This window comes from Rattus norvegicus, chromosome 1 (assembly GCF_036323735.1).
Source record: "Rattus norvegicus strain BN/NHsdMcwi chromosome 1, GRCr8, whole genome shotgun sequence".
NCBI lineage: Eukaryota > Metazoa > Chordata > Mammalia > Rodentia > Muridae > Rattus > Rattus norvegicus.
The window spans coordinates 233,711,228-233,725,233 of NC_086019.1; the positions used below are offsets into that span (position 1 = coordinate 233,711,228).

General features: G+C 43.7%; 1 protein-coding gene across 15 annotated transcripts in view; it reads left to right on the forward strand.

Annotated features, from left to right (window-relative positions):
- The window catches only part of Smarca2 (SWI/SNF related, matrix associated, actin dependent regulator of chromatin, subfamily a, member 2), a 167,632-nt gene that overhangs the window by 93,951 nt on the left and 59,675 nt on the right, over window positions 1-14,006 (forward strand). For all 15 annotated transcript variants that reach the window (XR_010055135.1, XM_063268536.1, XM_063268547.1 and 12 more), the window contains 3 exon segments: window positions 4,854-5,017; window positions 9,141-9,368; window positions 13,886-13,963. Coding sequence is in view for 14 of the 15 variants with exons in the window: in XM_063268536.1 (XP_063124606.1) it covers window positions 4,854-5,017; window positions 9,141-9,368; window positions 13,886-13,963 (470 nt within the window). In the remaining variant the exon portion in view is untranslated.

The following is a 14,006-nucleotide window of genomic DNA, read 5'->3' on the forward strand; positions in this document are numbered from 1 at the left end:
GAGTAGAAGGAAATATACATTTAGGGATATTCCCTAAATTACATGGATAAATTAGATACTGGCCATAGTATTTCAGAGTTTAAAGAGATAGCAGTTTTGAAAGTCTGGCAGTGTGGTCAAGAAGTGTTGTGCAGGGTCAAGAGCAGGCTTTGTCCAGCAAGCATGAGACCCTGAGTGCAGAGAGCCCAGCCTTTCTAATAACCCTTTGCATCTGGTGCGGTGCAATAGTATTGTTAAATGTGTGGGAAGTTAAAATTTATATTCCTTGGAAGGTTTGGGGCTACTTCCGGTCCCATGTGTCCCGTCTTCCCCTTCCCCCATACATGGCTAATTAGAAGTAAACCAAACCTACTTGGTAAATGTTTTCTTTCTTAAGTTTTTAGATTCGTTTTCTGTATGGCCTACCTCTTGGGGTCTTATTAGGTTAACGTCAGCTCTTTTACTCGTAAAGTTAGTTGGGACATCACACTCGATGGTTTTGAGCCCCTTTACTCTTTCTCTCCCAAGTTGCCAGCTGATGAGTGGTTGAGTCAGTGTGAGTACATGTTCCTCGACAGCCTTAACCATCCAGTCTCTCTCTTATCAAATCTGAGTGGTTTTTGTTTTCTTGGAGAGGTGCCCTTTCCCCCACTCCGGGACCTCCTGCCATTGCTCAGGTAGAGCAATTGCTCAGGGTTTAATTTCTTTGATTTCCCTCTGGATTGTAGGCTGTGAGTCACCCTGAGGTGTCTGCCTCAGCACTGACGACACTTCCCGTCAATGTGTTTTGCTTTGTTTCTTTCTGGACCCTGGGAATATTTGAAGCCGTGAAGCAGATGAAGGGCTAGAAAGACGGCTCAGCAACTAAGAGCGCTCACTGAGTTGAGTTCCCAGCATTCGTGTGGCAACTTACAACCACCTGTAACTCTAGCACCAAGGATTCCAGTGCCCCATTCTGGGCTCCATGGGCACTGCACACATGTGGCATACACAAACTCAGGCAAATTGTGCACTTACATTTAACAACGACAGAAGTATCTTTAAAAGAAAGCGCCAATAAGTGATCTCCAGTCTCTCTTGTGTTTGTTCTGCAAATCCAGAAGTCTTTTTAACTATTTGGTTGCTGTTCTTACTGTTTATGTAGAAGAATAACCACTAATGTTAAGGGGGTGCCTGATACATGCAGGAGAAGAGGGAAAGGAGACACACTTCATGGGCATCGTTAACTGTCTCAGTAAATGTCCTTTGTCCCCGTCAGTGCAGTTTCCATTTAGAAGAACCCAACACAGAGCTGAGCTGTGAAACCAGGTTCTAACTTGGATCATCTAGCCTGAGAAATACTTGGTTTGAGCACAGCCAGGGGAAACAACACTGTCTTCGAAATGTGGTTAGCTCGTCCCTCAGCTGTGTTCTAACCAGGATTGCGAACTCAGGCACACAGCTAGGAGCTAGGGAGGCAAGACAACTGGGCAGGTCACCGTTCTGCTTTCAGGAGAGACAACGGTGTCTAAAAGGGCTCCATGGGGACTGGGATACCCAGACTGGCTTTTCTCTACTGTCTGTAAGCAGCAGCCACTCATTTCGGAAGTAAAGAGTGTTATACACATGGCCATGTTAGTATACACCCTTCCAGCTGCACCCCCGCACCACCCTATCATCCAGGTCACAAAACGGCTTTAGATTTTCATTACCAAATTCAATATCTCAACTGTAGCTTCAGGAAGAAAAATCTCTTGCTAAAAGCTGTGTGTATGTGTAAATAATAATAATTAATAATAGTAATATATCTACATACATATATAAAATTCATACACACATGTGCATACACAAGATTTACAAAGATTTACAAAGATTGTGATTTATAGAAAAATTTAGCTACTAGCTCATTGTCTTGTTGTCATGGGGAAAAAAAATTTTTTTTTCGAGAGAGCAAATGGTGGAGTTTCATCCAGAAGATGAAATTTCCCAAGACAGCCAAAGCTGTCTTATCAGCCACGACAGTCTGGCAATGTGTTCCGTGTGTTCCTTCTGGCAAGTTCTGTCACTTTCAGCGCTGTTGCCCCTTGCTGTTAATTGTGCTCCTGTAGTGGGTTACGTCCTGCCTCAGAGTCTGACGTGCCAGGAAATCGACGCCGGTGCGGATCGCATTAAATCCTGGGCACCTGGGCACTCGCCTTTGGATGAACTCTCCCGGAGCCAAACTGAGAAGTTGCTGGTAAGCACCAGAGAGCCAATGCTGGTGTCTACCAACAGGAAAGAGAGGCCGGGAGGTTCTGAATGTTCTCATAGGAAGCACTGTAGCTTTGTGGAAAGCAATGGAACGCTTCCATTTTGTCTTTATAATAAGTCTGATCCAGCTTTCTTAAAACAAACAAACAAAAACAAAAACGATAAACACCCAGAAGCTTCACAGTTGATCTGCTTGCCTAGGGTCCCTGGAGGAGAGCCCTGAGGGCTCCTCAGACTACATCATGTCGACGCTGTTAGTTTGCAGTGGTCTGTTTCGCCCTTGAGGTTATTTCGTCCTAGGTTGGCACATTTCCAGGTTGCTCCTGTTCATCTCTTACTAGATAGTTTTTCAGTGGTTAAAACCTTTGAAGGTTATGACCTCGGAAGACCTAGGAGGCCAGTCCCTGTCCCAGCCATTAATGAACTCATGCTATTACTCCTCCTCTTCCCAGCTTAGGAGGACGTCTGTTGGTTTGTCTTCCTTTCCTTTCAACCTAAGTCAGAGGATAAACCTGTGAGGGATGAATCCTTGTAATTTAGCACCGAAAAGGGCATCACTTACAGACAAGAACACTTAAAGACACGAAGTGTGCCTGGAGCACGTGTAGAATTGGTAGACTGTTCTCAAACTGAACCCTGTGTAGGAGATCAACTAGAGGGGTTGGGAGTTCTTTAGGACTTGGCTGTAGCTCAAGGATAGAGCACTTAACTTACCATGGGCAAGGTCCTGGTTCAATCCCCACCTCCACTAACTAAAGGGTGGGATAAGATCTATAGTTTAGATCTTCAATTTCCTCTAGCATTCATCCTCTTTTTAAATTTGTGGTCGGTCCCCAGAGTGTTTGTACTGGGAGGTGGTTGAACCGGGGCCTAGTAGAAAACCTCTATATCACTGGGGACATGCCCTTCAAGGAGGTGATGTGCCCCTTCCCTTCCCTTCCCTTCCCTTCCCTTCCCTTCCCTTCCCTTCCCTTCCCTTCCCTTCCCTTCCCTTCCCTTCCCTTCTGTGTTTTGTCCTAGTCTCAAGGTAGGCAGCTTCCCTCTGCCATACACTTCTGCCATGATGCTATTCTGTGATGAGTTGCAAACTCGGATGAGACTCACTCATAGACTTTACAAAACTGCGAGACAAAAGGCAAACATTCTGTGTGTGTGTGTGTGTGTGTGTGTGTGTGTGTGTGTGTGTGTGTAGAAAATGGAGACCACAAAGGCTGCGTAGAGAAGTTCTCCTGCAGAACAAAGTGTGTCTTCTATTAGCATCACGGACAAATGGTCTGCTCTAATCTCAGCAAGCCATTTCTGAAAATAATAAAAATAAGATCTGCACGTTTCAGAACCCAACCAGTAAGCCACCCTTCCCCCAAGTCTGTATTTCTGCAGTTCCCCCTAGAAGGGTTTGAGCAGCTCACCAAACCAAAGAGGGGGTGGATCTAATTTAGAAAGGAAAAGGAATCCGAAGAGTATTGCTTTGTTACAGGAGAGCCCAGATCCTCTCTCCTAGTCCCCACTTGCTCTATTTGGGGGCTTGATTCTCTTCCCTCCTGAGGATACTCATTATTTTTGCTAAATGTGAAAAACAGATTCCCCCCATGTTTGGGAACTTGACCCTAGTGAGTAACTTGATTCCTCTAGCTGGAGTCAGTTAAATGTTTTGATCCTCTGAAATACATTGTGGTATATTTTCATCCAAAAGAAAAAGAAAAAACGGAACACTGTGTAGGAATAACATTTGTATAGCAGTCAGGCAGGGAGTTTCATGTAACAGCTTAGGTCTTTCCTAGCATCCCATTCAGAATTTAGCATCCACTTCCCTAGTGAAATACATTCAGATAGAACACTGGTGGAGCCTTGCGATGTCCCCTTCCAAAGTACGGGTTATAGAGAGGGCGGGCAAATATGTTCCAGATGGCTAGAGCAGAACATAGGTGTGGCCGTAGGGAGTGTCACACCCTGGGATCCATGATCTCTGTTGAGACTCTACTGTTTCTTCAGAACTCGTTATCACGACCCTGATATCTAACAGCCTGCCCTGTGGACTGGTGTTCGTTGAGCATCTTTTAATTCAAAAGAGCAGCAAGTTATCCTTAGAAGCACAGAGGGTCACTCTTCCGTATTGTGGCTTCAGGTCTTCAGGGTGGAAACACTTCTTTCTGGTTGCTCATTTTACTATGTTGTCTTGCAGCAACCAAATCTGAGGCAGCAGAGAGGAGCTCCTTTCTGCCCTCTTGGGGGTACATAAGACCTTGCTCTAATGCCTCTCAGCAAAGTTGCTTTAAACCGATATAAACACTTTGTAAGGATGTCAGTGTTTGTGGGTGGTTTTTCAACACTGTTATTTTTAATCCCAGAAAGAAGTTCAGGAAATGTGTCTGTTACTTCTTAAAGTAAGACTCTTCCAGAGTTTGTGAAATCGCAAAGGTATCTGGTCAGGAACCTATAAACACTCCTTTCCTTCCTTTCTTTTTTTTTTTTTTTTTTCTAATTGCAAACTCCTTCCAAATCTACCCAAACCCACCCCAACCATTTCCTCACCGGTACTGAGGAGTGTGGGTGTACTTTCTAAAGGAAACAGCATGTTTGCCTGCTTCTCCTCCTTTTTCAGGCAGGAGTTAATTGGCAAATTTATTTTTCTCTTATCCCCTCAGGCACCACCAAGTCTGAAGATCGTGCTGCTTTGCTGAAGAAATTCAATGAACCTGGGTCCCAGTATTTCATTTTCTTGCTGAGCACACGAGCTGGGGGCCTGGGCTTAAATCTTCAGGCCGCAGACACTGTGGTCATCTTTGACAGCGACTGGAATCCTCATCAGGTACGTGTGTCTTACGTGGGCACCAAGGCTTCCCTCCGGAGAGGAGGGGAAAGATTATCAGTTCCATCACTCACACTTATAGGACAGAGCACACCTCTAAATGACTGGGCAGTTTCTCCAAAGGAGAAATAGCCCAGCCAGTTACTACGACCATTTTCTTATCTCCCTCCGAGCGCAGCTATTTCTGTGGTAGGCCCAAGCCCATGAGGAGCCCAAGAGTGTGCTGCAAAACTCGCTTCTTCAGTCTTAATCTCTTGGGATTGCTGTTGAGCGAATTACATCTGGTGAAGGATAAATCATCAAAAATGCTTCAGGGACTGGGAGTGCACTGTGAGCATAGCTTTCATGAGGCCCTGGGTTTGGCCTCCAGGTCCAGTAATAACAACAAACTCAAGAACATGGCGGCAAGCAATCACCGAACGCTCCCTCCGCACCAGACTCCTGGCCTGAATTGCTTCACTCAGTTTTCACAGCTGCTCTGCAAGGTCATAAAGGTCACTATTTACATTTTTGCCTTTTAGAGACCGAGTCCTGTGCAAGTTAAATAATGTCCTCAAGGACACTTAGTATGGGATAGTTAATGTTGCCTTCAGTTTTCTATATCTCTTAAAATCACACACATACAATCCCGTCGAGTACCTGTTACTGTTATCATATTATATATTATATACTATATACTATATACTATATATTACATATTATGTATTAGAGATATTCTTTTAAAGGAGCTTTTTGGAGGTTCCCCAATAAGTGTTGACTGGATCTTTTATGCTATGGGTTTCCTGACTGACCCTGGGCAGTGGAACATGTGCCTATGAGACATTGGGTAGGGTGATAACAGCCCGGTTTCATTCACATTGTAATCACTCATGGATTCCAGTGGGAAAGACAAACTCAGTGTCCATCTCATGCAGCTACTAGGTGAGTGGCCATCCATAGCAGGAGCATGCTTATCCCATGGAGACAGGGAAGGTTGAGTGGGAGGGACTTCCAAAAGTGCTGCTGGCAGGAAGTGGAGTACAGGGGTATATTAGAAAGAAGCACGGGCCTGCTTCCTATTCCCTGGGGCCAGCTGCACCCCCAGGTATCTAATGCACTGAGCCCGGATGCCTGCGTGTTGAGCCTGGATCTCAGTCATTTTCTGCCACCAGTAAGATTAGAGCAGACCTAAGGGTAGGAGCCTCCGGCAGAGTTTGCTTGCTTTATATTCAGAAACAGTTTTCATGTATTTATTTCAATGTCCCTGATTGCATTCTGCAGCAGGCCGGATTCCTATCAGGGTGACACATCTACAGTTTTCTTCCCACCTCTTTGCTTTCAGTGTCTGAGCTGCCTAGAAGCAAAGGGAGAATGCATGAATTCAGAATTACCAACAAAACCCTGCATTTATCGGGCTCTTCAAACTTGACTAGAAGTTCCATAACCGAGTAACAAATCAGTCAACCATAAAGTCTCCCAAGAGGTTCTCTTCTCAGCTAGGCTCTTGAGTTCAGGCATCATGTCTTAGTTCAGTGTTCTATTGCTATGAAGAGACGCCATGACCATGGCAGCACTTGTAAAGGAAAGCATTTCCCTGGAGCTGGCTTATAGCTCAGAGGCTTAGTCCTTTATCATCATGGAGGGAAGCGTGGCCTCACGTTGGCAGACATGGTGCCACAGAGGAGGCTAAGAGTTCTGTATCTGGGTCTGAAGGCAGCAGGAAGAGAGCTTGACACTGGGCCTGGCTTGAGCTTCTGAAACCTCAGTGATGCATTTCTTCCAACAAGGCCACACTTCCTAATAGTGCCATTCCCTGTTGGCCTGCGGGGGCCATTTTCATTCAAACCACCACATATCAGCACACATAAATGTGGATGATGATGTGTGAGGCTGCTGACTGAGACCCTACACATAAATAGCACAGCAGGGAGATTTCAAGTTCATCCCCTTGGGAGTTATGGACCAGCCTGGGCAACTTAGAGATACATTGTCTCAAAAAGTAAATGCTACCCTAAGAATGTAGTTCAGTAGTTGAAAGTTTGCCTAAAATGTTACGAGAGGTTGGGAGTTACTCTTCAGTACTGCCATAAACAAACAACAAAACCCAAAGTAAAACAAAAACATATAGAAAAACCTCAGAAATATTTATTCATTCTTTGTTATTTATGCTTTTGGCCTAGGGAGACACACGGTCTTTAAATCTTCCCATCCAAGGAATGCTAACTTTGGCTACTTTAAAAATAGACAGGTGATCTAGACACAAAGCCACACTTTTACTTCCCCACCAAAGCTGTAGCAACAAGTTCCCAAGGACTCTTGGACTCCCAGTCCTGACTGTGTCATCTGCTGCCACCTGGTTTAGTGGTGTGGTTTTATCCACGTCTTTTAGGTTGTAGGTTAGAAGACTGTACCTTCTGGCAAGTTTGGTCTGCTACTCCCAGAAAGAGGAGATGAGTTTTCCTAATAGGAGTATAAATATGAAGCTGGTGGTTGGTAAAGGGACTAGTCCTTTCTGCCTCTGGCTCAGGGAGCCCAAATCTTCAGGGTGAGACTTGTTACTGAAATGATTGCTTACCTCACTTCTGGTGGAAAGGTTGATGACACAGAGCCTGCCTGTCTTTGCCTGCTGCTTAGGTATCCTGGTGAAGCTGTGTTGGAAGAGATGATTGGTTCAAGCCCTCCCCAAGGAGGCATTGTAGTTATCTATTTTACATTTGTCCTCTTCAGTAATAATTTGATGAACTAATCTGCATTGTGCTCAAGGGTCAGCACATGATACTGACATGAATCCATTCACAGCTTCCAAGGGCCAACTTCTAACTTAACTAATCATTCCATTTCAAAGGTCCCTGCAGCAGAAGCAGATCTCCTGTGCACACTTTTGACCACTGTGCCTCTGGGTGTCACTGTGCATGGGTGACAGGAACCTGGGCTGGGTGGAAGAGCAAGCTTGAAGCTGAGTGTCAGCTGCGTTACAAGTGCCACACTAGGAGTGCCAGAAGCAGGGCTTAGACCTTTGTCCTTACAGCGTGCTGCTCTCATGACATGTGTGTAAACAGTGCATCAGTGTCAGACCTGCTCCCTCGCCTGGACCATGTGAGAAAAGGGCCACACCAAGACATGTTTGTTTGAGTAGCTATCGTTAGGTGATGACCTCATACATTTATAAAAGATTCACTTAAAGGGATGTAAATGTTCGTTCATAACGTCTACTTCCCACTTACGGCTGTGTGTCATTAAATCTTCTGTTATCTTGTGTGTCTGTGCTGGTGAGTACTGCAGTCTACTGTGCAAGTCTCGTACTGTCCAATGTGTGCTCACTCTTTTGCAAACAAACAAACAAACAAAAGAATGGGTAATGCTTTTTTTTAAAAAAAGGAAAAGCCCTTTTATTTATTAATATTTATGCAAACCCATGGTGGTTTCTTCAGGATAAACTTCCAAAAGTGAAATCTGAGGCAGAGCCACAGCTAGTATGGCTCTTACATTCTGTCATACCAGGCCACGTGTTTGCCCTCTCCCCTCCCCCAATTCTCTAATTGCTGCTAGCAATCGTTTGCATTTCCAGGTATACAGGGATGTGCTTGTAAAACAAAATAGTGAATCTATGATAGGTTAGATCTAGGAATCGTATAGCTGTATATACATGCATGTAAATACATGCATATTTGTGTGCATGTATGTATATATAGTGTATATAATGAAATGTATGTGTTATGTATGTATAAGTACAAAGCATGAAAATACATTTCCATGATGTAATAGTGTTATTAACATATTACAGTGAAGAGACTGTGTGGCTTCCTACTTGAACATGTTTTTGTAGGTAATCTCTAAGTCTTAATTCTGACATCAGATGTATTGGTTTTTGTTTTGATGAAGGGCAAACCTACGGGTAGGTAAAAAATATTTTAAGAGCTAGATTTTGAATGTTGAGGCATTTCAGTTGGCATGGCTAATTTAAGCTCATACTTCCTCAATAGGAGATAGCCTTGAATTTTTCCAAAGACAATAAAAGCTCATATTTTTTGTTCATATGTAAGCAAAATCCAGCCTTTGTAAAGGCCGGTTATGGGACATTCCCCATCTCTTACGTAGCCTCTTAGCTGGGATAGTCCTCACAACATATTGTTCTCCAAAACAGGATCTGCAGGCCCAAGACCGAGCTCACCGCATTGGCCAACAAAATGAGGTCCGGGTGCTGAGGCTTTGCACCGTCAACAGTGTTGAGGAAAAGATTCTCGCGGCTGCCAAGTACAAGCTGAATGTGGACCAGAAGGTTATTCAGGCGGGCATGTTTGACCAGAAGTCATCCAGCCATGAGCGGAGGGCATTTCTACAGGCCATCCTGGAGCACGAAGAGGAGAATGAGGTATCACAAGCCAAAATGAATCTAGCAGTGACCTTTTGTCTCCAAAGGATTAAGAAGTAACACCTCTCCTTTGCTCCTCAAAGAATCCTCTGAGTGTTGATTAAAATGACTAAATTAGCTGCTGTCTTATATCCCAAGCACACACAAACTCGGGAAGGTATTCGTGTCTTCGGAGCTGTTGCCAGAGGACCTTCAAGTGTAGTCTGTGCACAGTCTCTGTCCTCTGAGGGTTGAGTGCCACCAAATATATGTTATTGTATTGTGAGTGCTGCCTCCTATATGAAAGATGTGGAACTGCAGGAATTATACTTCATAGAACTCTGGCTAGGTGGTCTTTTTTTTCTCCCTCTCACACTCCAGAACCCCATTCTCTGTTGCTTTTGGATTAAGGATGGGAATACTTGAGCAATTATAGGGCTGTCCTTCACAGCCTCTTTAGCTCGTGAGTTTGGAAAATGTCACCTTAACTATCATAAAAAGGATCTCTTTAAAAACTGTTCAGAGGCAGAGAAAAATCACCCACCCAAGTCCTAACATCTCTACTTACAAAAATTGCCAAAGTTGTGCAAAAGTGTTTTATCTTTCTTTTATTGAGTCATTCTTTCAGATGACCAGTTCCAGTCATTTTATTTTAAATATTCATTTGAGAACTGGGCATGCATATTTCTGTATAGAGTACTGTCTTCCTTGTGTGTAAACACACATACACACACACACACACACACACACACACACACACACACACACACACCAGCCTAAAATGAACCTGAAGTACATTTAAAAACATGTCTATAACATCCAGAGAGGACAATACCAACACCAGTTCTTACCATAAAACTGTCCAAGGATAGACGTATTTGCTTTTGCATACCTGTGCTTAAAAGTTAGAGCATTAATTTATTTTACATATTTGCACAAAATATTATTCTCATTGCATAAATATTAGTTTTGCCTTGTGTTTTTTAAATCCTCTATAAATTAAAATATATATCCTTTTTAAAAGTCTTTTTAATTGAAAATAGATTTTTTTCATGTAATATATTCTAATCATGGTTTCTCCCTCTTCTAACTTCTAGATCCTCCCCACCTCTCCGCCCACTCAAATCCATCTTCTTTCTTTCTCGGTGTCCTCTCGTTTGTGAGTGGTTATCACTGGAGATAGCTTCTGGGTTAGGGATATGCGCCTATGTGCACATCCATTCTCAGAACAGGAATAACATCCGACCCAGGCCCTGTTTGTTCTGCTATATTTTCTGAGTTCACATGTGTGCGGGCGCTGCTGTGTTTGGAAGGCCTTGTTCTTTTAGTGAACTCCATTACTTCTGGCTCCTACAGTCTTTCTGCTTCCTCTTCCACAGGGTTCCCTGAGCCTCGAGGGGAGGGAATTGATGAAGACATCCCATTTAGGATTGAGTGTTCCAAGGGCACTCGCTCTCAGCATATTGTCCAGTTGTGGATCTCTATTTATTCCTGTCTGTGCAGGAGGAAGCTTCTCTGATAATGTCTGAGCAAGACACTGATCTAAGTATAGCAGGATGTTCTTAGAGTCACTTTGTTGCTTCTGTTGCCATATTCTTTTAGCAGAACAATAGTGTTTGGTTTTCCCCTAGGTTCTTGGCTCGTCTAGTCTCAAATTCATGGCTACACAAGCAGTGTTAGGGATGGGTTCTATCTTATGGAGTAGGCCTTAAATCCAATCCGATATTGGTTGGTTTGTCTCACAAGCTTGTGTCACTACTGCAGAGCCCATCTTGTATGCATGTTTATATCCGAATTGGTGCCTGCCTTTCTCCTTTGGTGTGGCATTCAGGATACCTTCCAGGGCTCCGAACACCAGTCAGTAAGGCCAAAGGCTCTAGGTAGGCACCCCCCCCAGCTCAACTTCTCCATGTTCAGTGAGTTGTGTAGGTGCTGTCTTCAGCACTAAGGCTTTGCCATCCGTTTGTGGAGAGCAGCCAGCAGCCTTCAAAATAGTTGAGGCGTTAGAGGTTTCCATGGGACTGACTACTTGGGTGCATGTAACCCATTCCCAGAACTGGTGTCTGCATTGGTGATGAGAGATGTCACATGGGGCCCCTTCTTCCCCATTATTTGGTGATTCCATTTCGATCACCTTCCTAGATGTGTACATTTTAGGAAGCTTCTACTGAATTAGGTTTCCATACTACCCCCCAAATGGCCTTTAGTTTTAACCTTCTCTCTCTGTCTTCCCTCCCTCAATCTTTTCCTCTCTCCCTATCCATTTGATCCTCTACTCCAGTTCCTGCCCCATCCATCCATCTGTAATTATTTTATTTCCCCTTCCTAGGGAGATACATACACCACACACACACACACACACACACACACACACACACACACACACACACACACGACACCTATTGAGTGTCAGGAAATGGTGAGAAGCAAAGCTGGTCATATGCACCTAGACATCCGCACACACATCTAAAACCTTTTAAAATCTGGAGCAGTTCACCATTTCTGGTTTTTAAAATTGAAAATTTGATGCAGACTTAGGAATTAGACTATCAGGTACCTTTTGCTTTACTTTATACGTGTGACCATTTCCCCCAACACTGTGGGCCACTGAGATGGCTCGGCAGGTGCTTTCCAACAAGCCTGCCAAACTGAGTTTGGTCACCGGGACCCAATGTTGGAAGGAGATAACTGATTCTCACAAGTTGTCTTTTGACATCCACACACCACATGTATACATTCTCATAATAAATACATATCGAACAAGTACTATGGTCAATATATTAAATGCATTTCAGATACTAATGTGATACATTTTAGTCTATTTAAAATCTAAGTGGCAGGTGCTTTGACACAGTGATGTGGGAAGAGCTGGTACTCAGCCAGGAGTCGCCACTGCATTCTTACTTATTTTTTTTAAAGGCCTTGTAAAAATATTTCTTGACCAGGTGAGATGATATGCAATGAAGCTGGGGGTTTTCTAGCTTTCTTAAACCACAGGGAGACGCTGATCTCTCTCAGACCCACAGATCACCACATAAGGTTGCAGGGGAGTTCTGTGCCAACTGTTTCTCATTGTTAGCAGCCTGCTGGGACAACAACTGTGTCAGACAACTATTACCAGACTCTGGTAGTCTATGCCCTAATGAGAAGTCAACCGGGGACCTTGCAGACATCAGTGGAGGGCATCTGTGCCAACAGTCCAGGGCAGTGCAGGGTGCCATGATCACAGCTGGCATGAAGGATGGGGGGACAAAGAACACAGCAAGATTTCTTGTAAACTTCCCGGCTGCTTTGTGCCCTGGGTACTTGGGTCTCTGTGAGCAGCTGTCCTGCCAATTTCTAGAAGAATCTGCATCTTGTCTGAGGACAGCTATGGCCCCATTGTGTGAGGCCAGAGTGCTGCTGTAAGAGTTAAAACAGTTAAGGTTGGCTGTTGGGAGTGCTTTAGCTAGGAACAAGATCTTGTTCGGTTCAGTTCTGATCCCATCCTCCAGCCAGCCTGCTTCCTTGTCAGATGAAATGTAATATTTAGAAAGATTGGCTCTGATCAACTTGGAGGGGAATTAAATCGGAAGGGTTTTCAGTAGTAATGATTATCTTGAATCCTATCCTTTATTGGATTGCATTTATTTCTAAGAGTGATTAAGTCCCAAGGCATCTTGGGAGCTGACGTCCTCTAGTTACGCTGCTGGTGTGTGTTTGTTTGTTTGTTTGTTTGTTTACTTATTCATTTTTGTAGAAACCACAGCATACTGTTCATTCCTAAAACCTTTGAACTATTTACTAGTTCTCTGAGAAATTAGCAGATAATGTGCCTTTGTTTAACAGGATATACAAGGTAAGAACTATTAGTATTTATGTAATCACTTTCTGTATTTTATTCAAATTGTTTTAAGTAGGTGGAATTTTGAGGTATTTTTATATTGGTAGTTTGTAATTGTGTCCTAACCATAGCTTTAACCATCATCAATAGTAATGCCTACCAAAATACATGTAGATTCAACTTATCTTAAAGATTCTGTATGTATGTATGTATGTATGTATGTATGTATGTATGTATGTGTGTGTGTATATCGCCTTGTCCTGGTGCATAGTGACAAAAGTCTCACTGTTTTGGGTAGATCTTTGAAAATAAACATTCAACATGACTGCAGTATTTGCAGCACCGTGAGTAGATTTACTAGAATTAACATCAAATAGTTGTTCCTATAGCTGGCATCCTCCCGGTGAAGTAGATGTCACGCCTATGTTACAGATGAGGTCATGGGGGCGGGGAGACATTAAGTAGCTTGCTTTAAAAGTAACAGAAAAGGTCCACACCCAGGAGAGCTAGTGTTTCTTAGAGAGCAGATTTCCCACCCTAGACAGATTTCCTGCTGGAAAGACGGTTTGAAAAGCTCCTCAACTTCTCAGAATACCAATGGCAGGTACTAAGCCGGGTTCCCTTTCTGTCCTGAGAAGTAGGACAGAATGTTCCCCCACAGGCTATCCAGCCTCTGTTCTTAAAGCCTCTTCAATAATTCTGTTTCTGAACCCAGGAAGAAGATGAGGTACCAGACGACGAGACCCTGAACCAGATGATTGCTCGCCGGGAAGAAGAGTTTGATCTTTTTATGGTAATGTTACAGGAATCATGGGAAACCACTGTCTCTCCCCCAC